This window comes from Opisthorchis viverrini (assembly GCF_000715545.1).
Source record: "Opisthorchis viverrini unplaced genomic scaffold opera_v5_64, whole genome shotgun sequence".
In the NCBI taxonomy this organism is placed as follows: Eukaryota; Metazoa; Platyhelminthes; class Trematoda; order Opisthorchiida; family Opisthorchiidae; genus Opisthorchis; species Opisthorchis viverrini.
In genome coordinates, this window is record NW_008751720.1 from 1,543,630 (window position 1) to 1,568,925 (window position 25,296).

A 25,296-nucleotide genomic window follows, 5' to 3' on the forward strand; every position below is an offset into this window, starting at 1 on the left:
ATATATATATATATATATAATCTTCACCCCTGTGTTTTTCTGACAACAAAAAAGCATTCCTTCGACAGGCCTCTTTGTGGTCTTCAATATGCAGTTTGTATCGTTCTGACATGATTCGTTCTTCTCAATCTACCACACGCGTGGGGATGTCCAACTGAAACTGACCTACTCAAATTTGAAGGTTCGTTTACGTAAAAAAATGTTCCATCTAATGACAGGAGGATAGAAGATGTTGAAATGCATGTGAAGCGTGGGGCGAACAGTCGCCTGAGGATTCGAGCCACTAACTTGCTGTTCACTTTGAGTGATCGCCTCAGTATAAGTCTGTTGCTAACTTGTCACGAGAGGCAGTGTGCGATTTTGAGGTCCGAAAGGGCAAGATTATGGGACAATCCATGCGCAGTGGGTAGAAATGAACCGTTTTGTTTAGCCCGCGAGGGTTTGTGGGATTTTCAGAATTCACATCACTCTTAAAGGAAACTCCACTCCCAAGGTTGCTGAAAACTCTTCGACCAGCAACCTTGTGAGTAGTTTCCTTTATGAAAATATACGGGGATATCTCGAATATCGTGCCAACTGACACATGAGGCGGCCTGTGTGCAGCACATTCATAAACGAAAGATTCCGTTGGTTCTCTCGTGGGATCGTTCAGCTGTAGCATCCTTTCGGTGCCTAGCCGTCACGCCACCCGAAGGAAGCACGAGGGCTGGGATTCTGCCAGGTTGCCCAAGCCTAGACAGGGGATGTCGAGAGGCAGAAGTCGGGTTTGAAACATGGACCTCCCGGTCAGTAAATTCGCGCCCTAACCACTGAGCCATCTCGCCCCGGTGTCTCGTGAAAACCAAGTTAATTTGCAAATGGGTGTGTTTCTCGATCACATCACTCTTGTTTGAACAGTGCTCACCCTGTTCTGGTGCAGTCAATCTGGTGAGTCCATACCAAAAGGTGGAGACATTGGACTCGAGTTTTGCTACTGTTAGGACTCATCAGTAGTGTTTTCTTGGCAATGCCTGGAATTGAACTCCTAATATCTGGCATGCGAGGTGGGGCGAGCGTGTCACTACTACTCCATCAGCACAATTTGGACGTACCCGAGCTTTCACAGGTGGGCGTGTTCACGCTTGAACCGTTCGGAATACTCTACCGGAAATTAATCCAAGTGTGTACCCTTACCCAGTGGCGTAAAAACACCAAAAAGTGAAAACTGACACTGACTAAACTGGGGGACCCACAATGTGTCTTCTCTCTGAGAAGGCAGCAAATGATACTGTGACAATTTTGCCTCAAAATGTTCTAAAAACTACTCCGGCGATCGTGAACTGTTACAAGCGATTCTGACTATTCGCCGACATATGGACACGCTCACCAAATAGAGATAAGATCATGAGCACAAATAAGATCAAATACCCTATGGTTCTGGTTGAAGTATTGAAGTGTTGAAGTGTTGAAGTATAAGAACGAATCCAAGGGAATCAAATCTTAGTACATTTATTCAGTAAGTCACAACCTAGAGGCGAACAATTCTACTCCAAGTAATCACTAGGTTACACCGTTACAGAGTGTGTGGATCACAGTTAGACTGACATCTCCCTCCTATTTCAGGACAGCCACCAACCGGGTTTTGGACTTTGCTACTTCGTACACTGCAGAATAATCTACAGCCTCTTTCGCACGGAGGTTACGGCTACTAGTTGACCAATCCAAAAATTTCAAAACGTAAAACGGGATAAAAAAATAATAAAAATAAATAATCAATCAGCTGTAACGCTCTTTTTGTGCTTAGCTGCCATGCCACTGGAAGGAAGCACGAGGGCTGGGATAATAACAGGTTGCCAAGCCTAGACAGGGAAAGTCGAGAGGTTGAGGTCGGGTTCGACCCATGAACCTTCCAGTCAGTAAATTCGTGCTCTGATTACTTGGGCCATCTCTCTCGTAGCACAGAAGCCAGATCTTATGATTCGGAAATTGCGCTTTCCCGTTTTCCATTGCTTCCCCGTCTACTCCTGCTTCAGCAGTATCTAGATCCGCGCATCAAAGTCTCTTTAGCCTTTTGGTACTACTAACCTGCATATTTCGTGAGCTGAGCACTGTCCAATACGAATGCTTCTGGTACATGCCACGTGCCTGCACCACATTGTGTGTCTGATCAATCGATATGAACTTTCAATTGATCACCGGCGATGATATGTCTTCACCGTGGTCGGTCTATGGGTTGTTTGCTGAGCTCAGCAAACACAATATCCGGTCAAGCACACGAGAGAGGGGCAGGTGGACCCAACCCTAAAAGGCAAACAGCAGCAGCAGCGCCCAGACTTTCCTAACATCCTTCGTTCCCTTCTGTCATGTCATATCCCGTCCACATCCAGTTTTCCGACACTGAACTGGGCGTGGCAAACAGCACTCGTCTCGGCAGGCGATGAATGGGTATACTGTGGTGGCTGTATTCTTTCAGTGAGCTATCCTCTGCTGTCTCACGAAGAACTCGTCTTCTGATCATCCGATTCCCAATTCCGTGGGTCCAGTCAACTCATCAGAGGTCACCAAAAGACACGAGACACCCAAATCACTGAGCTATCTCGAACTTGCACATTATGAACAAGATCACTGAGCACTTATTGATGTGACCGCGAAACGACAGGTGAGTCAGTGTTTTGTCAGCTTGAACAAAATAAAATGCATCAAAACATTGAGGAACAACTTTGGGAAACCGGTGTTTCGGTACTCAGAAAAACACCTGGTGGCTAAAGAGCATCCCAATTGCGAAAAATGCGCTCATTTGCAAATCAATTTGGTTTTCATGTGAGACTCAAGTGAATCTCTCGTTTATGATGTTCGCCGACTCAATGTGCTGCATAAAGGCCGCCTCATGTTTCAGTCGGTGCGATATTCGAGATATCCCCCCTCTTATACTTCCATAAAAGAAACTACTCACAAGGTTGTTGAAAACACTTCGACAGCCAATGACCGGTTTCGCCCTTCTTGAGGCTCATCAGGTAGACGCCTTCTTCGAGTTTCCTCTAACTTTTTGTTCTACTTGAACCCAAGTTGGACTGATTGCAACAAACCAATTTGGTTTTCACGAGGGACTCGACGGAATCTCTCGTTTATGATGTTCCTCAACTGAATGTACTGCAACAGGCCGCCTCATATTTCCGTTGGTTTTCATCCTGTTCCCTACATTTTGGGCCTCAGAAATAGGAGAATCTGGACAATGTAGGGGGTAAATCCTAGGATTTCAATACACATGGATCAAAATCCACCTCATTTTCAGGCGCAACAAGTGTCCTTTAAAGTTCAGCAGCTAGCCACTAAGAGATGTTTTCTGATTCCATGACCCCACGACCGAAGACAAGCCGCTTCGATCGGTTCGGTAACAAGCTGGATCCGACAAAAGATCGCTGAATGATTCTAACGATCTCGAACAGACAGGTCAGTACAGATCACCTAGGCTATGTGCGGCCAGGATAACTCATTTTCTTCTTATTCTGATGAGGAGCTACCTCTCAAATCATGGCGTTTGTCGATGTGCCCTTGGGAACCAGTCATCTTGCACATGCTATAAGTAGATGAGAAGCCCTAGCCCTGTTCTGTTTCATGACAGAGACAAGTTTGAAGTTAACAATGCTCTAACGGGAGCTGTCAGTGTGCCTATCAACAAGATCTAGTAGCTAAAGGGGCACACCTTGATGTGGTGAAGCTGAATTGTTGTATTTGCTAGAAGTCTCCGGGGGAATGGCTACCCAATAAACACACCATCTAGAAGCTCACAATAAAGTGTCAACATTAGGCCATAGAAAACTTTTGAAGTGGTTCAATTCTGGCACGGAAGCGACCATGAACCGGGATGAAGCGTAAATTCACATCAACAGACCGTCAGTCACGCGATTTCTGGTTAGGTTCGTATGGATACGACTTCGTTTCTTGTGATGCACTACTCATAAGGTTGCTGAAAATACGTCGACAGCCCATGACCGGTTTCGGGGCTCATCAGGCAAGCACAGTCTCCGGGTTTCCGTCAACCTTATGTTCTACCTGAAACCAAATCGCACGAAATTAGCGAATATACACTCATCTGCAAACTAAAACCAAATTGAGTTGGCCTCCAGGTGGGTCCCTCGACAAAAACCAAATTAGTTTGCAAATGAATCCATATTCGTGGATTTCGTTTATTCTTTAAATTAAGTGCTGGCTGGTTACCAAAAAAGGCAGTAGGAGAATAGACTACGTCATCGGTAATGACGGACAACCACTGTGCTGGGTGAGAACATGGAAGGAGTCCACGTTAAAATGAAAAATGTGGAAAACGAACTTTCTCCGCATGTTCTTCAATCTTAAGCCGAAATTAATCACCGATATTGTGTAGTGACGTTTCCCCGTGACCTTTTTTCTACTTGCCAAAAAATCGTCTCCATGTTCCTTAGTCTACTGTTCGCCCTTGTTTGGAGTGTGTTTACAATACTGTTGGGGGGGGAGTCAGACAGTATGTTCTCAAATCACGTGCTCCCCACCTGTGGATCCCACAAAAACATCTTGGATAATGACAAGAATTGATAGCTTCTACACTAACACTAAACAAGCCTGCTTACCTGTCGCTGGTCGCCCGCTCAGCTGTGCTTGAAGTTGTTCAGGAGTCGGAACAAGTGGGAAGCATTTCCATGATCCCAGGTCCTTGACGGGTGCATCATTCAGTGAGTAGGGTTTTGGGGTGGATCCCAACGGACTGGATACCTCGACTTTCGAAATACCTGTCCAGGTTTGCCCATTCAACTCTTCTTCTGCCCTCTGCTCATCACCTGCTTCCTGTTTCAGACTATTTTCGTTTTCCATCGATGCGGTTTTGTTGGACAAGTCAAGAGCCCCAGACACATCCATGAAATGAAACGCACTATCTCCGGATGAGTCGCGAAGCTGAGAGAATGGTTTGGAATCAAGCGTCTGGTCAAGCACATCCATAACTTTGCTGTAACGGCACAGTCTACTGTCTTGGAATATGTGCTACTCCCCCATCATCCAGTAGGCTCGCTTTGATCACTGAATCTAATCATCTGATCTGATGATCAAAGCGTTTTCTGATTGGCTAACCGAAGGTTGCTGTTCATGCCGCTGACCCACTCATGTAAGGCGGCCAGCTGTTCCGCGGACCGGCGAGGTGACAATTAACACCTTGTACCAATAGGATGATGAGATCACTCGTGTGAGGCGGGTGGGGGCTTACCGGAGGTGAAAATTACATGACACGATTACGCAACAGGGACTGTGATAGGCCATTCAAGTGTTCACTTCAAGCAAAAATCGCACGGAATGTTTGTGGTTGTGTACCCTATTGGTAACCGGATCCTTTCGTTGCCCTCTGGCTGGGTCGATTACGTAAGCTCCCTTGTTAAACCAACTAGACGACAGGATGTATCACCCTGGTGATTCCAATGGGTATGCGAGTTAACTGACTAATGAGAACGTATACAAGGAGACAATGAAAAACTGTCAGACGTTTGAAACGAGAGAAACAGATGACCGGCGAAAACCATGATGTTAGGCCAAACCGGCTGTCAATGGGACACATGAGGCTTAGGTGAAAATCGTAACGGCGGGTGATTTAGCCTCCATTGAGCTGGCCCAATAGGGACCTTCTCTTGGAAAGGCCAGTTCGTCCCTGCTCCGCAACGGAAGGGAATGGCTTCATTACCGCTAAATACAGGCCAATAAGAGAAATTATCCAGTTAGTTCTGGGGATGCCACGGTCAGCTCCACGTAGAGCAGTGAAGAACTGTTCACACGACGACTGAGGTCGTTCAGTAACTGCATACTGCTCAGAGGTAGAAAGTGGTCCGAATGGCGTTTGTAAGCGAAAAGGGGCCAGAAAATGTGCTTCATCCGTTTCCTGAAGTTCGAATTCTAACTGCTTCTGCAATGGGAAGAGCAAAAAGTTCCACTCCTTGGCATGAAGCTGTACTTGATACAAGCATACCTGTTAAAATAGCAGCGCGTCACAACTAGTTACGTTCTCTTTATAATTTACTACTCATAAGCCTGAGGGCATCACAAACGAGAGATTCAGCTGGGTTCCAGGTGAGTCTCTCGAAAAACCAAATTAGTTTGCAAATGGGTGTATATTCGCTAGTTATGTTCTCATTTTGTGCGGGATGTGTAGAAGCCTTGCCATCAATTCGCATGTGCGACTAGGAAGAGAAAGTCAATGAACTCCCCTCGAACCGGTCGTGGGCTATCGACGGATTCTCAGCAACCTTATGAGTAGTACATTACAAAGATATACATGTATCGCGATATCTCGAATATCGTAGCGACTGAAACATGAGGCCGTCTGGTGCAGCACATTCAGTTGCCTGAGAACATCAAAAACGAGAGATTCAGCTGGGTTTCAGGTGAGTCTCTAGAAAAACCAAATTAGTTTTCAAATGAGTGTATATTCGCTAGTTATGTTCTCACTTTGTGCGGGATGTGTAGACGCCCTGCCATGAATTCGCATGTGCGACTAGGAGGCGGAAGTCAATGAACTCCCCTCAGAACATATGTGGAGAACAACCACGACGTCATCCCCGTCGTCAAGATGTGGTGAGGTGCTCCGCGACGTTTGTGGCAGATTTCGTATGATCACATTGCTCAATTTCTACGGCTAACCGAACGGTGGAACTTCTCCGGGAGTACAGTTCATAGTTGGAGACAAGTAAAGGATAAATTTAGGATTTCGAATGACGTCATATATGTTTTTGGTAGCTTGATAGATTAAGTGGGTCCTAGTACATATACCTAGGGGATCACCCTTTGAACAATCGGTTTAACCCCATTCCTTAAGTTCCTTGGCACCAAAACTCCCGTGAAAGACCAATGCAGTCCTCCCGACGGGACTGTAACTGACTCATGCCAAACTGCTGCATGTACCATGCAATTTTAATTTGTTTATATTTGTTCAGTTTTTGTTTACTTTTAATTTAATTTTTATCAATTAAATTAAATTAATTAATTGAATTTGTTTTTTTGTGGAGGAGGTCACGAATTAGTCCCTTTTGAGAGACTGCGGGTACCCTAGAAATCCGGTTTCTGGCTGGATGCCGGTGCATATACAAGGTTCTGTAATGTTATACGAATCTCTACAATGCAATTTCAACATTTTTCTGACAGTTCCTCGTGGAATTCTCCAAAAGTTGGAGTACAGAGCACTTCCAACCAAGACCACCGCAACGTACTCTAAAGCCGTAGGATTTGCCTTGCGAGTTTCGAAAGCGCTTGACGAAATGTACTGTGATTTACAGTAATTTCAAACAAAAGCTCGCATGAATCTCCTGTTTAGGCTACCCACCAACCGAATGGTTTGTTCTGTAAAGAAACCACTCTGCGGTATTTTGAATATCTCACCTTTATTCGGTACACTCAATTGCAGATCATTGTAAACGAAAGAATCAGCTCGGATCCAGGTAAGTTTCGCGTTAAGAGCAAACTAAATTGGATATATCTTGCAATTCAGGTAAAATGTGATGTTCGGTACACTTGGCGTACACTTGACAAATTCAACTAACTGTTTAATTTTAAACAGTAGTAAACAGCGGTAGTGGGCTGTCAGTGAGTTTTATCAACCTTATGAGTAATGTGTTATGTCAGGAATACTTTCTATCGGGCCCTGAGCAACACGAAAATTTATCAATTTTATGCTTGGAATCTGCCGCAGTAAGGATTGCCAGAGTGGTAATTTTAGCCTTCTGGCATTGATTTTTACCGATAAGATTTCTTTCTGTCGGTGAAGGCAATCCATGCTGGAAAGCCAGGAAACCCTGTAAAGTTGTTCCATCCTTGTAATGCACTACTCACAAACGAGAGATTCAGCTGGGTTCCAGGTGAGTCTCTCAGAAAACCAAATTAGGTTTCAAATGAGTGTATTTCGCTAATTTTCAAGATTTTGTCTCTCAACCTACCCATAATATATGGACGATGCCATGGTAGTGTTGGGGGCGCAGAGCACATCAATTACTCACCTCGGAACGGCCGTCAATTTAATCGGAAAAGTTTTGGATCCAAAGAAGATGCCATTCTTGTCAAGCGGACGCAAAAGTTAGCTGCGTGCTGAACTTTTGTCAACTGATGACGAGCGAAATGAAACGGGGGCTGACGGAAATTGCAGAGATTACTGCTGAAACGTAATTTGCTATGCAGCTGTTATTGTCTTATGAACTAGGACAGAACCACATCTTGTTTTAGCTTAGTGTGTCGAGCATTGAATGATGAACTTTGCCACAGATTCTTGGAATGTACTGTTGCAAAAATTAGTGTTTTTTGTTGGAGTAGCATCCGTTTTTGATCCCTCTGGGACAACGCTAGCAAAGGAAGTTGCACATGTATCGCGATATCTCGAATATCGTATCGACTGAAACATGAGGCCGTCTGGTGCAGCACATTCAGTTGCCTGAGAACATCATAAACGAGAGATTCAGCTGGGTTTCAGGTGAGTCTCTCGAAAACAAACAAATTACTTTGCAGATAAGTGTATATTCGCCTGTTTCAACCTTGATGGGGGTCATCGCGAAACTCGACCAGTGGTTTAGCAGAAGATGGATGCTTCATTTGCGGAAAACCCATACGGGCATGATGAACATCGAACTTGCTAGAAATGTGAAAAAAACAATAAAACTTGTGAGACATGTCCGATACCTTCCCTATTGGAGATTGTGTCCTTAGACTGCAGGAGGACCGCAGTTTTTTGAACATATATAAAATGTCGATGAGTTTTATTCAGTTAAATGTTTGGGGATTTTGTCAGCGTTCTGGACAGCTACTGCTTTGCAAAAAAACCATGCTCAGTGAGGTCTAATTTTCCAGACAATCATGACTGAAAATTGGGGATTATTAGTAATTGGTCAGGTGGCTGGTGATCTGTTCGACGACCTGGGTGATGTTTCGAATTAAGAGGTGAACCATTTAAGCATACGATAGTCTCCCATTCATCCACCGTAAGTGGGAGTTCCCCCAACGGGATCACTTTGCCTCAGTCCTGTAAAATCTGACCATTAGAAGATGAGCAAAACGCGACTCTATCGATCCGAAAGGAACGAGATAATTTGGCAATATCTATCCTACTACTCCGAACTGCGGAAAATGGTACGGTGGGTTAATCCTTTTTGGCTATTGCGAGCTTGGATGATTAGGAGGTGCGTTTGTATGGACTGACTGCCTCCACAACGCTCTCCTGATGCTGATCAGTGGGATGGATAACTGAGCTTTTCAAGTAAAGGGATGGTCCTATCACTGGTTACCATTCGTATAGTGTTCCGCGGAGCTCAACGGCGGTTGGTCTGCGTTTTTTCTTTTCACTCAAAGATGGGGATACTTCAAGGGATTGTATCTCAACCAATCGACGAAAGCTCAGTTGCTTGGTTTGTAATCCGCGTGAGTGGCACTCACGTCATGAAGAATAAGATTTTCTTGTCCCTTAAGGTCCCTTAAAGGTGAAGTGGGAACCAACCAAAGTGGTGACAAGGTACACTGCTGAGATTATTGTTTACGACTATCAATGAACGGGTTACACCATCAGCAAAAGGTACATGAAACCTTATAACTTTTCACCTCCTATTTTCTAGAGGACCTTTCACAGGTCCTTTGTGTTTAGGTTTCCGCATCCCTGAGTGACACCAACAAACGTGGAGTGGAGTACTTTGTTCCAAATTTCGAGTATGTTTGAGAGTGTCCATAGAAGTTTATTGAAGATAAATACTGGTTGACCACGCTTCGTCATAAACTGAAAGCCTTATCTTCAGGTGGTTTGTAACACGGGCACTCTGTCCAAGGGGAATGCAAATCAATTTCCCGGATAATGCGGGCAATCCTGTGACTACACAAAGATTTGGACAGTCTTGGTCATCTTAAATTTCGTTTTCACCATCGGCCGTCCATTTCGTTTGCGGGGTTGGAGCTGATCAGTCCTCTTATTCACTTACTCCACTTTGGACCGGTCTTGTGTCACGTGATCCGATCAACACGATCTCGATCAACAAAAAGCACCCCTTCCAAGGACAAAGCGGCTCCGCTAACACATTTGGCTTTAAGGTCACAGTCTAGGTTTATTACCTGTTGCCCTGGAAGTGCATTTTGAAGAAGAGCTCAAACACTGAGTAATGAGAAACACAAAGGATTGGATGTTTGGTTTAAGGGAAGGACTCCGAATAGAACCTTCTCCAGTAAACGAGACCAAACTAACGTGATCCCCAACAGCAGAGACAGTGTAGATGGTTTTTCCTGCTAGACGAATCACGAAGATCATGTGACGCTTTGTCGTGGATTTGGATAATACGACTGAGAGGTCATTGGATTGGAACCGTGGGTCCCTTCGTAGCCAGCAGTGTCCGAGGGTTGAACCCGATGGATCACATCAAATCACATCGATTATCCATTATTTACAGTTTAACTTTGACCACTGCACCCAGGACTCAGCAATCGTTCAGAGTCAAATACTTGGTCCACAAGCTTACTTTAAAAGGTTGTGACAGCCAATACCACTTCCAAGGCACATGCAAAATTTTCACTAACGCATCACATTCTGGCGAAAAAATTCACAGTCTGCACACAAGCCTTAAGGCAAAACTCTACCTGTGATCGATGTTCGGGTGTGACTGCAGTTTTACTGTCTTCGGTGTGAGAACCACTCAAACCCTTCTCTCCACATCGTGATATATTTTGTTCTGTATTAGATTAGTTGCCTGTGTAACGTAGAAAGTGGGAGGCACTTTGCGCCGTGTATTTGAGGTGTGAAATTTGCAAGTACAACCTACTTCTGGCAGCGCTTTTGTCCAGTACAGACGTGTAGAGTTTTACGCGAGCGGAGCACCCTTAAACACAAGCATGCAAATTGCCGGCATATGCCGTACAACCAATAGATGAGTATGGCTCGCACAAGATACATTGAAATTTTGATAGCTTGGGTAGATTATTGGCTTAGCAATGTTGTAAAATGTAGGTAGCTCGGGTGCGCTGTTTGATATACACGCAATACACTACTTATAAGGATGCTGAAAACCCGTCGACAACCTTTTGAGAAGTTCATAACGTCTATATAATGTATCGCGAGATCTCGGATACCACACGGAATGACACACGAGGTGGCTGTAAAGATGTAACTTGCACAATACTGGGCTTAGCAAGTTGTAAAATTTAGGCAGCTCGGGTGCGCTGTTTGATATACACGCAATACACTACTTATAAGGATGCTGAAAACCCGTCGACAACCTTTTGAGAAGTTCATAACGTCTATATAATGTATCGCGAGATCTCGGATACCACACGGAATGACACACGAGGTCGCCTCCTGCTGCACATTCAGTCGCCTAAGAACATCATAAACGGGAGAATCAAAATGATATGCAAATCACCTTCGCAGTTAGGTTGCGGACCTTTGGTTATTTTACGAGGAGACCGCTTCAGTGGGCTGATGATGATGTGCGGATGGCTGGTGGCAAGAAGTCTGCAAACAAATTGCCGAACTCGGCAAACGGATCAGCAACCACAAGAATGAAAATATATACAGAGGATTGTAGAATTGAATGAGTGGTTCTTTGGAAAGCCACCGAAGAATTAGAAAATGGGCACAATCGAGATGTCCGGATGTCAGAACTGCCAGCCTTTTTAGTGGTGCAAACTTGCATATGTTTTTCTATAGAGGAAAATGTCGGTAGCTTCCCCAATAACGCACTGATGATGTCCCCTCGATTGGTGATGAAACGTTTGCAATCAAATTGCCCAGCTCAGCGAACAAGCTAACGACCAATTGCATATGTGTTTGCTAACGTCCAACAAACGTTTACTGAGCACTTTTGCCTCAGACCAAATGGTGATGTTTGCAGAGCAAACCGTGGGGGAGGCTTTCAGAACCGCTAAGTTGTGCTACTGCCGGTTTACAGCTCCTGCTACTGGGTTTCACTCAAATAAGGGGCCGGTTTTCCAGGTTAGGTGTGTCGGAGTTTATATCGAACTTTGTCGTGGATGACGTGGTGGAGGGCTCTGACAGTGATCGTTTAACTTTAGGGTCTTCGTGTACGTTTTTCAATCGTTTAGGAAATTCCGATGTCGGCATCTTCTTTTGCAAGTAAACAATCAGTCCGCTTGATGACGAATTCTCTTCAGGATCCACTTCCTGTATCTCACACAAACTAGCTCAATGATTTGGTTGCCTTGGCGCATCGAACTTATTCACTGTTTACTATTTGCGGTTTTAAAGTACACCGTTGATTTTGGTCGTATCTGTGACCACATCGATAATGCCATATCATTCTACGAAGAATCCACAAGTTTGTTGTCTTGGTAGATGAAAGAAGGTTGTGCCTGAAGCCATTTTTCCCGATTTTGACTACCACACCAGGACCACTGTTTGAGCGAACTGGCACACAAGGCAATAAGCAAACTGGTGTCCGAATAAATGGCTTCATCTAAGGCGGGGAGCAGGCAACTAAAGCAGACTAATATGTGGTCGCGCCTGCAATTATCCCAAGAAAACTGCTCACTCAGACTGAGATGCGATGTGGAAAGTGTTGGTCCAATTCAAGCAGAACATCAATAGTTCATTTCAGTCAAAATTCTGTGTTCATCTAAAGAAATCTGTTCGTGTTTAATCCCTGAAATGGGTTCATCAACCTGGCTGTAGTGGAATGTCTCATCTCCGTGCTTCTGAACGATTCGTGAGCCCGCATTTCTACTTGAGTATTCCTCGGCTGATCGTTCTGTGAAGATGTCATGCGGTAAGATCATTCGTATTGGGATTTTTAAAGGAACAGTGCCTTGGAAATATGTTTGTTTACCAAACAGGTACAGCTTCGTTAACTGTGGAGGAATTTGTCCAGAGCTGATGTGGAAACTGCTCATGTAAAGGTTGCGTTTTTGCGGATTTGCTTTTAATGCCGCTGAAATCACGGTGCTAGCAGATAGTTGTAGTTTCGATTTGAATTAGATCAGTATTGAATCAGGTTTGAGATACTACTAAAAACGTATAGGTAGTGGCTCCCTAGTTCGGCAATAGCAGTGAAGGTTCCAAGCCAGAACAGAGATTTTCAGGGGTTCATGCCTTTTGGTGATCACGAAATGACGCACAACAAACGACTAAGGGATGGCCCGGGGAAGGCGCAGGGACACCTTAGTTTCTCGACTAGATAAACTAATCGAATGCTCCGCTTCGTTCCGTTATTTTACCCTAGCTAGCAACCACCATTTTTGAGGAGAAGACCAACAGCCTTACTTGACACCAAAATTAAGGTTCGACTGAAAAAATCATCTTTTGAAAGTTCAAACGATGCTGGTGGTGAATTAGTTTTGCCCCGACCAGCGACAGAATGATTACACTTCATACTGGTCAATGGTCAGCTAGCGGCTAGTATGATCTCATGAATTCAGGTCATTCTGTTGCTATGCCTTCTTTAATTCTGAAGGCAGTTAGATTACGATAACCAGACTGTTATGGTACGAACAGATGGGAGGTTTACGGTGATTTTAGTGTTACTACTTCCGGGTTTGTTGTTTTCAAGATACGTCAGCGGGACAAAGCTTAACCGAGTGGCGCCATATGGGGATTGGTTCGCATACCTAACGAGGAAGATCCATAAATGGTTGTTAGCCCGACAGACCAATAACTTGGGGCTGAGTGGTAGTTACCCCGTGCCGAGTGGATAACCTACGCGCTTCGCTAACGTATGGTAATACTTGTCCTACCGATGGTTGTGTGCAGTTCCATTTCTTAAAACCTCACAGTAAAGTGTTCAGAGAACAAATTGGTGGGGCTTTCGGTTAACTTCATCATACGTAGAGCAGATCGCTGAGAACTCTTTGCAATCAATTAGTCGGTCAGTTTTCGTCCACCGGGTGACTCATTGCTCCCTTTGAAACTCACCGTCGATTCGTACTGGCATGTCGTGACCAAGAGCAACAAAACTGTATGCTGAAATACACTTTATACAACATACACTCATTTGGAAACTAATTTGGTTTTGCGAGAGACTCACCTGGAACCCGGCTGAATCTCTTGTTTGTGATGTCTCGAGGCAACTGAATGTACTGAACCGCCTCATGTTTCAGTCGCTACGATATTCGAGATGTCGCGATACATGTTTATCTTTATAGTATACTACTCATAAGGTTGCTGAAAATACGTCGACAGCCCACGATCGGTTTCACCCATTTTGGGGCTCACTAGGTAGGCGCAGTCCCCTGGTGCAGCACTTTCAGTTGCCTCGAAACATCACAAACGAGAGATTCAGCTGGGTTCCAGGTGAGTCACTCGAAAAACCACACTAGTTTGCAAATGAGTGTATATTCGCTAATTCCGTGTAATTTGGTTTCAAGTAGAACATAAGGTTGACGGAAACTCGGGAACTGCGCCTACAATCGATTTACATGTTTTCTATTGATTTTTAGGGCTCATGTTGTGTCTATCTGCTTTACTGATCAATAAACTGTTGGGCCTACTCAGAATAACGGATCATTGGTAAAGAATTATCGGAATTCGGTGTCTCGATACAATCCAGCAGTCTAAAATTGTGATCGAGGGAAGCAATTCGTTCGTGTGAGGATCCATTTCTCCATTTACGTAATGTTTGAACATACAAGAAGTCCTCGATACACTCTTTGGCCCAAGGACCAGAGATTCCTATATGTTCTGCACAGTAATCCCAAAGTTCTTCCCAAAAGACACTTTATTCCCAACTAAGCCTTAGCGAAATACTTGAGGGCTTTATCGATCCAAAAACTGTCTTCACAAAATTTAACTCCTATTGGAACGTCTTCATTTTGCTCTGAGAAGTACACAGTCGTTTTTTAGGTTATTTTATCCTTTACACTGCCTATGTTGGAAAGGATCGTGATACTTGCATTAAGCTCTTGAAAGGACTTCATTAGACGTCCATCAAAAACTGTAAACCAAGTGGTCATGTGACAGTTCCCTCTATGCTCACATGATAAATCCTCTAGGAGTCAAACGTCCCAATTAGCTGATCACATCTATCTTGATTTATCTGAACCCCATATGGCCTAAGCTTCAAGCTCGTCTTTCGCCAGTTTGTATCCGATTCCGTTTGTCACCTGTTTGTGACTCTGTGCGTAAGGGTCTTTGTAAAACAGCTAATTTTTTTTATCATGGACTGCTGTTTCCTTTTTACCAAAGTTAACACGAGTCGTCAAAACTGCGAATATCCAGGCGGCCAATATCAGCATGGTTGAGTAGCTTTCATACATGAAGAGTGGTAGTCTGCCAAGTGTCGTGCAAACCAGTGCAGGAGACGAAAGTCTACGAATTGTATCACCTCCGTATCTGCATCTGAAAGTTGTTGCCGCGATAACAATTCAGACTTCTTTGTTATAATTACCCCGAACCATATACTACTTCATATCAGCACATCACATGTTCCACATTCAGTTTGGCTTTCCAGCTAAGCTCTTCCTGACAGCTTTTATCTGATAAAGCAATGCATTATTCGTCTAATCTAATCCAAACCAAGCGAGAGAAAACCGAAGTGGCTAGCACATGGCCTGTTATTAGCCGACCGTAATTAGTGTGTCCACAGGTTAAAGATATATGCTCAACCCCTGTCAGTTCGTCTGGTATAAAGCCGTTAGATGACTAATTATTGCTTACCTGATAGGCTGAGTTGATTACGTCACACGGTCATTCGGATGAGACAACTGCCAGAATGTCGATTTGTCTAGGAGTCACGGATAACTGTGTCAACTCACTCCGCCTTTTTGTGTGTTACGCAAGACGTTCGAAAATTTTTGAAGTGAAGTAGGCGGAAACATATTTTAAGATTGCTTGGGTGGAAAACTTGGGGCGCCTGTGTCAAATCGCGGTGAGCTAAAGATGGGAAAAGTTTATTGGTGTATGATCTTAGAAAATTACACTCATTTGCGAACAAATTCGGTTTTGCGAGAGACTCACTCGAGACCCGGCTAGATCTGTAATTTGTGATGTTTCCAGGCAATTGAGTGTAAGATACTCGAGATATCGCGATACATTTATATTCGTAAGGCACTACTCATAAGGTTGCCGAAAACCCCTCGACATCCCAGGACTGGTTTCGCCTTTCTTTGGGTTCATCAAGTAGGCGCAGTCCCCGAGATTCCGCAAACCTTATGTTCTGCTTGAACCCAAACTGGGCTGTTTTCTTCAAGAAATACACTCATTTGCAAATCGATTTGGTTTTCACGAGAGACTCAACTGAATCTCTCCTTTATGATTTTTTCAGGTAACTGAATGCGCTACACAAAGGCCGCCTCATGTTTCAGTTGGCACGATATTCGAGATATCCCCTTCATATTTCCATAAAGGAAACTACTCACAAGGTTGCTGAAAACTCTTCGACAGTCCACGACCGGTTTCCTTTATGAAAATATACTGCGATATGTCGAATATCGTGCCAACTGAAACATGAGCCGGGCCTTTGTTCAACACATCCAGTTGAAGAATACCGTAAACGAGAGATTCAGCTGAATCACCCGTGAAAACCAAATTGATATGCACCCGAGTGTATTTGTTTGAATCAAGTTGCTTCGCAGGCAGAAACGTCTATCAGAAACGTCAACTGATCTTTAGTTTGGCGAGTTCACACCGGGCAATAATGCTGAAAATTTCATTCTCCGTAAATTTAAAGTTAGCAAGCGAAAAGTGAGGTTGAAAAAGCCACGGAAACATAGTCCAGTTGAATTAAACACAACACTATAGAGAATCACACGCCCATCCCAAAGTATTTTATACTGAATCTCAGTAATTCAAACGTTGTTTTTTAATGAACCCAGACGATCAAGGATGCATAGAGTTTTCCACGAATGCATCGAACATTCGGGGAACAAACAAACAAACAAACGAACCTGGTTGTATTGATCCATAAACACTGTAAGGCTGTTTTACTTTCAACTCTCGATTTTCACGGTTGTTTATTCTCCCTGTACAGCGATTCATGCTACTTTCTCGTTTTCCTGCCCAGTCCTGTCATATTCCGTCGAACGACGGAGTCTGTTTGAGTATTACACTTCCTATAGGTTCTTTGCAGGCTAGATTCGTAAGCACCTAAGGTGACCTCCACAAGCCTTGGTTGCATCTCTGATGGTCTTCTTCGACGGTGTTGCGCAAGACGAACGTATTTTGAACGGCGTTCGATGAATACTTTCAAGCACTGTGTTTCGATGTCGCTCAACTGCACCCTACACGCTAAGGTCCTGTCGCAATCGGTACGGATCTGACAGGTTTGTGCAGATGTTTGGACAGCTGATGTAATGAACCAATGATGATGAAGTGCAGTGGCTACGTACGTCATCGGCATTGCGTCGATTGTCGCACGTGTTTCACAAGAATGCGAATTTCCAGGTGTCAGACAGCTGATTGGGGAACTCAGGCGTCCAGGACTCATTTCAGTTTTGGAGCTGGTCAGGGTATCTGGATTACATCGAAATCTCACTGGACTTGGCGAATATACACTAATTTGCAAACTAATTTGGTTCTTTCGAGAGACTCACCTGGAACCCAGTTGAATCTCTCGTTCATGATGTTCTCAGGCAACTGAATGTGCTGCACCAGGCCGCCTCATGTTTCAGTCGCTCTGATATTTGAAATATCGCGATACATGTATATTTGTAATGTACTACTCAAAAGGTTGCTGAAAATCCATCGACAGCCCACGACCGGTTTCGACCTTCTTGGGGCTCATCAGGTAGGCGCAGTCCCCGGGTTTCTGTCAACCTTATGTTCTACTTGAAACCAAATTGGATTGTTTTCGAGAAATATACTCATTTGCAAATCAATTTGGTTTTCACGAGAGGCTCAGCTGAGTCTCTCGTTTATGATGTTCTCAGCTGGGTTCCAGGTGAGTCTCTCGAAAGTACCAAATTAGTTTGCAATGAGTGTATATTCGCCAAGTCCAGTGAGATTTCGATGTAATCCAGATACCCTGACCAGCTCCAAAACTGAAATGAGTCGTGCGCCCATCTCATATGCCATTATTTTTATTCCGTTATTTCTACGGCATGTTTTGCTCCTCAGCTACTGCAGGATACTGCTCAGTTGCCGCATTCCCTTATAGTGACGCGACAAACCTCAACTACACCATCAATCGCCCCTTTCAAACTGCATTTTAGCTATTGTTGACCAATAAATATTTAGGCATCTCTGATAAATTTCTAGTCACTTCCTATTTAGAATGGACACCGCTGATTTGTCAGTCTGTTTGAATCGTGCTTTCATTAGGACGCCAGTACTTAAATGGAGTGTAGTGTACTGATCTGCTAAGTTGAAGATTCGCATTGATTGATCGAGTTTGCAACAAATCACCGGAAATCAAAGCAAAGTCAAAAATAACGCTCGTTTCAGAAGAGGATCGTCAAATACAGGGTCATAAAGGGAGAAAGTAGAAGAAAAACCGATGGAGTTACTGATCGAAATCGATGTGAAATCGAAAAGAGATCGTCAAATATTTCGCATCATTCGACCGCCATCTGTCTGAACTTATCTTTGTGAAGTAGTCTTTCCAAATACTATCGCAAACATCAGTGGGCAGCAAAAGTTGCTGTATCAGCCCGCTACTAAATGCGTTTGCCAGATTTTTGTCCACTGCGCTGAAGAAACGCTGAAACACTGTTCTCTCTTTTGTGCTGACCAAGACAGAGAGTATCAACGCAACTGTTATCTTCTCATCCATCGTACTCACACTGGCACATGTATTTTAGCTGTCAATTTCGCTCGCTCGATCGATCGATCGATCGAGTGAACTATCATCATTCGATCAGCTGATCTGGAATAGCATAACTTTATTGTGTGTGCGATGGATGACAATGTGGAGAGCTACTGGAAGTTATGCGTGACCATGACTTATTTATGTTGCGGTGCTTTGTTCGGCGAGCAACAGATGTGTCGTCAGTCTTTGTATGGTGCAAGGCACGAGAGGCATGCGAACCAGAGCACAGTACACCAACATTTCTTCGCTGAGGCAGGCGCTGATCGCCAGTTTTGAGAGAAACCGGATTTTTTCCCGAAGATGACACAGATAAGTGCCGAGGACAGAGATTTCCTCATTTTGCTCTACTACAAGTTGGAAGAACTAAAAGGTAAGCTCCAAATGGAAAGCGGCAATCGCTATTTTGAGTATATTCATTTGTCCTATCTTTGGGAAATTTACTTCACATCCTGGCTCCTCAGCTTTTGTTCCTAACTATGTTAAACTAGTTTTCTTGTTACATTTCATGAAAAATTGATAGTCGAAATAGTCGATTCGTATCGAAAATGAGGAACTGAAAACAGCGCAATGTGCCGCACTGAGTTCAGGCGTTGCCTGATAATTAGTTCCAATCAGTCACGTGACTGGCGACTCAGAAAAATGAAATTTGGATTTTGGGTAGATTGCTGTGAAACTAGGTGCAGTGCGATGCTTCTTCCATTCAGGGAACATCTTTCAGGAATACCAACCTCATGTTCTCAGCGCAGGGTTCGCCCATGGGCGAATGAGAACACTCTTCTTGTACTGGGCTAATTTCATTTTATTTGCGGCTGAGTTGTTTGGCAACTTCTATGAGCATGTAATGCGATACCATACTTTGGCCTGGGTAGAATATCCATATAATAAATGTTTTTGTTGACTGAGGCATACAAATCAACATGGTTAACGTGTAACATGGTCGTCAGTTCCCCAATCTAGACCACAACGAAAACGGGAATTTTATGTGTGATTTCGCTGGATCTAGAATTAATCCGTAAACGAGATCAACTGTCACTAACAGTCATGGTAGTTGTGAAAGCGATATGTATTGCAGACTCGTGTGCATTGGCCCTCCCTTGTCCCGGCTTTGTTCCAGTTATTCAGTTGTTGAATGCTTCGAGCAAGTGCTACTGTGTACGCATCCTAGACTGAGCTGTGGCCGAGGTAGTCAAGAAGGGTCCCGTGGAAAGGCAATTTGTCAGTAGTATGTGTAAGCTCAACCGTTTCACGCGTCAATCGTCTGATAAAACTGGGTCAGTGGATGCCTGTTCGTCAGTTTTGGTGGTGAGAGTGGGTTATAGTCGAAAGAAATCCCATAACCTTATCTCGAATATTCTTCGTTCCTCGAGAGTGGTTCTTCGTTGGGAGAAGTCCAGCTGAGCAAATCTGATGGAATTCACTAAACCGATATCTTCCTAGTTGTTTTCTGGGGGGGAAAGTCTGTTGTTTACTAGAAAATATCCACGTTTGTGATGTTGTGAGGGCTTCCAATCCATCGCCTTCATTATTCTTCCTGAACTTTTGTTATAGCTATCACAAAGACACGGTCACTTCGACAGGACTCACCCAAGATTCATTGAGGCTGCATAAATTGCTAATCGAACTGAGACAAAGTTGTACGTACGCATAAATGGACACCGTCGAGCAGTCAACACCGCATAGTTGTCGTCTATATATGACCTAGAATGCTTTATAAGGTATCAGGGATCGGACAGACCGAAACCGTATGACTCCTCAGCCTCGTAGGTGCAGTCAGTGGCAGATTGATCTTGCTCTGATTGCTTGAGAAATTTTTGAACGAATACGCAATCACTGCCAGACTGATCTTGCTCTGGTTGCTCGAGGAATTTTTGAACAAGTGAAGGAAATGAGAGTTTAAAAAATTCCGGGGCAACGAATCCGTTAGTAATAACCGCCTTGCACGCTACAGTATGCCAGGATCTTGTAGGGTATTTCGTTCGGGTAATTGATGTTAACTGTCCTGGGTTTACCTGATAGGCCCAAGAAGGACAAGATTACCAGTGGGCTATCTAGGGGTTGCTGATGGTAGTGTCGTAGCTGTGGTTCTTTTCGCGCGAGCACTCACGTGCGGTCCACACTCGACTACAACTATGGATTAATTCAACAAGGTGTGTGGAGATTTCGTCCTGTAAGTGAAGCCAATCTATGCCGAAATGCCGAGAGCACTGTACAACTGTTTCATCCTTATTGAGAATCATCAGCAGTGCGCGTCTCACGAAACTCCGAAGGGTCTCGAACCCGCGACCTCCCGGCTAGTAGTTTGAACACTTAACTGTTCGGCCATGAGTGGCTGATCAGCAGTGTGATTAACTCGCACTCAGACAGGAGTTTCGTGAGATGCGCACCGCTGATGATTTCCAACAAGGATAGTACAGTGCTTCTCGGCTTTTCAGCATAGATTGGCTTCACTTACAGGACGAAATCTCCACAAAAATCCCAAATCTCCTCACACTACCAATCAACAACGTGTTCTTGGCGGTGGGCGACAAAATCTCCAGGGGAAATGCATGGGGTTCTGGAAGGAACAGGCACAGGACTGGCGGATAGTGTAAAATGAAACGAGTGAATTAGTAAACAACTCAGGATTGCACAACACACCACTAGACTCGTACTTGTAGAGCAAAACCAGGCGAGTAAGTGACAACCACATTGAAATTCAACAAAGGATGAACTTCCTAGACTGAGTGTTCGCAAAACTTGTCATTCAGTGTAAGGCGAGCGAACCAGGGTTTCCGCATGCTGAGACAGGACTGGTGATTTTCAGCTGATCGTACTTTAGTCGAAATAATTGAAAAAACTTGACGTGGATAGAGAAAGCAAAGAACACGCAGGTTACGTTGTGGTATCACACGGCTGGATGAATGTCGAACCTCTCAGATGGCGTCAACCGGAATTTCGCGCACCTCGGAAATGCCGCCAATTATAAAACCGGATATTTTAACACAGGCAAGATCTTGATAGGATCTTGGCAGACTCGGACACCTTAATATCCAGTTTGGCAGCTGGTATGAGGTTTACTCAACCACTCCATTACCGTGGAGCAAAAAGCATCCCAATTTCACATTGAACGCGAATACTGTGTACAAGCGGATGCAAAAAGCTATGAAAAACACCCCAGATGGTGAAAAAATGTAGCGAACTACACGTAATGAACTACTCATAAAGTTGCTGAAAACTTCGACAGTCCATTACCGGTTTTACACTCCTTGGGGCCCATCAGGTGGGCGCAGTACCCGAATTTCCATTTACCTTTGTGTTAGTCAAATTTTATGAAATTAACGAACTACACTACTAAAACATGTACTTTGTGGATGCTTTTGATCGAATTTCGCAGAATTCCGTCTCCAGATTTCTAACAATCCCGGTGGTGAGAATGTAGTAACTCATAACTCCTTTAAAGGATACTAAAATCCCCATCATTTAACCCTTCTAGTAGACGGCAGGCCCCTCCGATCGGATCTAAATACGTTTGGCGAACGGACCAATCTGTGGTCTTGATATTGCGACACAACATTCACATTTCAATTGGGCTCTGTTGGACTAGTGTCGCATTATCATGATGAAAATTACCGGATTCAAGCTAGTTCGCTCCACGTAAAAGGATCTGGATGCCACTCACGTCTTGATTAACTGCCCGTCTTCCACCGGAAGGCACCCAGGAAACTCCGACGTCCAGCTTTTCTTTAGGTCTGTCACACAACTCATTCAGTAATCCATCAAGGCCATCGAAAATAAGTTTTTTCATCAGTACTGCAGATTCATCATGATTCTGGACTTTGTTTTCAAGCTAGTAAGCCGTCCGTTGAACGAGATTAAGGAACTGGCGAACAAATTTGTTTTTTCGCGAGACTCAGCTCAAATCCAGCCAACTCTCTCGTTTGTGATGTTTTTTGGCCACTGAATGTGCTGCACCAGGCCGCCTCATGTTTCATGCAATTTGGTTTCATGTAGAACGTAAGGTTGACGGTGGTTGTGCCCAACCACCAACCCACCGCTACGCTCCCCACTAACGCACTGACGATGTCACCTCGATTGGTGATGAAACGTTTGCAATCAAATAGCCCAGCTCAGCAAACGACCACCAATGCAAAAAAAATCGATGCACGTGTACGCATTCAAAAGTCTGGGTTGAAATGGAGGAGTTACAGTTATTATATCGCTTTCGAACCGGTTTGTTGCGAAGTCATATCAACTATCTGTATTTTACGGTAAAAAAAATTCAAAAACCTTAGCGCACGGTCTGATTAGATCACAGCCGCACGGCAGCCATATTGTTGCTGCCTAACCTGGTGGTTAAAAGTTATCAGCAATAGTTGTAGCGGGCACGATTTACTTCCAGTTTGCACAACTGCACCACTGCCAATTACAATGTCATACTCCAGAGTCCACCAGTGGACTCCACGGGGCGATCTACCGGTGGACAAAGTAAGTTTATTGGCTTGGGGTAATCGGATAGCTGATTTTGCGACGATGCTAGAAGTGGGTTTTCTTGATGATCAACATAGTGAGTAATTCGATGGTTTCTATCCTTTGTGGTGCTAGAAATGACTTTCAATGAACGTTATCGTGTAGACGAAATCAAATAGAACCATTGAGAAACGCTTTGCAAATCCATTCTGGGTTCCACTTATTGGTAATGCAACCCGCCTTCTATCCGAATCGGACATTATTGAGTTCAACCATCGAGCCGCTTCGATTTGCAAAGTCCCATGTGATGTCCTGGATACTCCTGAGCGTTAAACCTACCAAGATCCTGGAAGTGACTGTCCGAGACGAAACTAAATAACGGTGAATACTAACTGGCCGTGTGTGTGTTTAGGGTGGCCGCTGATGGCCCTAGGCCTCCCCCCTGATGTTCAGCCTCCAAACTCACTCCGTCGGGTGTTCGGGTGGATAAACTAGCCACTGAGCGCAAACCGTATATGGTATTACCCACATCCATCCATCCAGCGTCGGTGGATCGATGTCACAGGTCAAACTAGAAACGGATGTCAGCCCACGATCCCAGGTTCCGAGTGGCCTACAAGACAACTGGTTCTGTTCATGCATTTTATAGTTTGAAGGCCTCGAAATCTCCTATGCTTTTCGAAGAAGTTTGGTGATAATCGGTAGATTTATTGCTGGGCAACGTTTCGCTTTTGACACAAAAGTTTCGTCAGGTCAAGTGACTAGGTTCCGAGGTTGATTGAGATTTAAGGCGGAAGGAGAACCAGCAATAAATCTACCGATTGTCACCAAACTTTTTCGAAAACGATGACTACCCAATCGGTTTCAAGTATTTTCCACGTGATTGAACACTCCTATGCTTTTCTTTGTAATGTACTACTCATAAGGTTGCTGAAAAAAGGTTGCTTCCTGAAAACGTCACAAACGAGAGATTCAGCTGGGTTCCAGGTGAGTCTCTCGAAAAACCAAATTAGTTTGCGAATGAGTGTGCAATTTGGTTTCAAGTAGAACATAAGATTGACGGAAACCCGGGGACTGTGCCCACGTAATGAGCCCCATAAAGGGCGAAACCCGTCGTGGGCTGTCGACTGATTTTCAGTAACCTTATGAGTAGTACATTACAAAGATATACATGTATCGCGATATCTTGAATATCGTAGCGACTGAAACATTAGCGGGTTGGTTCGTTTGTAACAGTTTTCCGGTACTTAACTAATACGCTACCCAACGGAACTGAGAGAGCTGAGATACTGCCAAACTGCTCAAGTCTGGACAGGAGCATTCGATATGCCCGAAACACAGGCCCTCTGATCAGTAGGCCCGCGCCTTAACCACTGGGCTATCTAAAACTCAAGTCCTCACAGTACAGAGTAAACACGTAATACACAGTGATATAATCACATGTGACTCAATTGTCGTCATCACCAAGACGATTGAGCAAAGTAGCACGATTAGTCACGTGTTATAGTCTGTTATGAAATTCCCCACACGTTAAACCTCTGGAGCATGTGTTATGCAGAGCCATTAATAGCGATGGGGTGATGTGGGGACCAACTTGATTCTTAAATCAAGGACAGAGCTTTTGACCCTATCTGAAGGTCGCCATTTGGGGACCCTTACTCCAGACATCGTAATTATCGAGAACTATTCCACAGGCGAAATCCTGCCCAAAGGACAAACCTCTAACATCTACTGGACGTTGTATGTAAGCGAACCACATCCCAACATTACTGATTTGCGCTGGGATCAAAAACGAGCCGAAAAGAGTCCAAACATGATTAGCAAACTACTAGTGAAAGGAAGAAGCCCTTTGCTGCGGAAAACATGATTAACTACTAGTGAAAGGAAGAAGCCCTTTGCTGCGGAGTCATTTATTAGAAAACGCCAGCTGAACTGTTACAGACTATTGGTTGGATAAGCAAAACTCTCAATACTCATCTTGTTTACAAAAACTGAATACCAATCCTCTCTTTGAACTCTTCTGAACTTTTCTGAATATTCACTGACTATTGCTCAAATCCAGGCAAATTCTACAAAGCGACCCCACAAATTCCGTAATAGATCCCACTTTTCAACAGACACAGTAGTATCACCGTTACACTAGTGTACC

The 25,296-nt window shown here is 44.2% G+C and overlaps 4 protein-coding genes across 4 annotated transcripts in view; 1 reads left to right on the top strand and 3 right to left on the bottom strand.

Annotated features, from left to right (window-relative positions):
- T265_04102 (hypothetical protein) overlaps nt 1-4,953 on the bottom strand; it is a gene marked incomplete at both ends in the record, with an annotated part of 7,477 nt that extends 2,524 nt beyond the window's left edge. Inside the window, one exon of the mRNA XM_009168748.1 lies at nt 4,587-4,953. Within this exon, the coding sequence (XP_009167012.1) occupies nt 4,587-4,953 (367 nt within the window). The remainder of the gene's footprint in view (nt 1-4,586) is intronic.
- A 1,267-nt stretch (nt 4,954-6,220) lies between these two features.
- On the bottom strand, nt 6,221-14,051 carry T265_04103 (hypothetical protein; the record flags this gene model as incomplete). Its single annotated transcript, XM_009168749.1, has 3 exons — nt 6,221-6,341; nt 8,238-8,413; nt 13,986-14,051. 3 exons carry the CDS (start codon nt 14,049-14,051, stop codon nt 6,221-6,223), a joined length of 363 nt encoding a protein of 120 aa, XP_009167013.1.
- Nucleotides 14,052-16,306: 2,255 nt separating this feature from the next.
- On the bottom strand, nt 16,307-22,687 carry T265_04105 (hypothetical protein; the record flags this gene model as incomplete). The annotated part of the gene is made up of 2 exons (XM_009168751.1): nt 16,307-16,540; nt 22,562-22,687. 2 exons carry the CDS (start codon nt 22,685-22,687, stop codon nt 16,307-16,309), a joined length of 360 nt encoding a protein of 119 aa, XP_009167015.1.
- The window catches only part of T265_04104 (hypothetical protein), a gene marked incomplete at both ends in the record, with an annotated part of 34,610 nt that continues 28,223 nt past the window's right edge, over nt 18,910-25,296 (top strand). The window contains one exon of the mRNA XM_009168750.1: nt 18,910-19,071. Within this exon, the coding sequence (XP_009167014.1) occupies nt 19,002-19,071 (70 nt within the window). The remainder of the gene's footprint in view (nt 19,072-25,296) is intronic.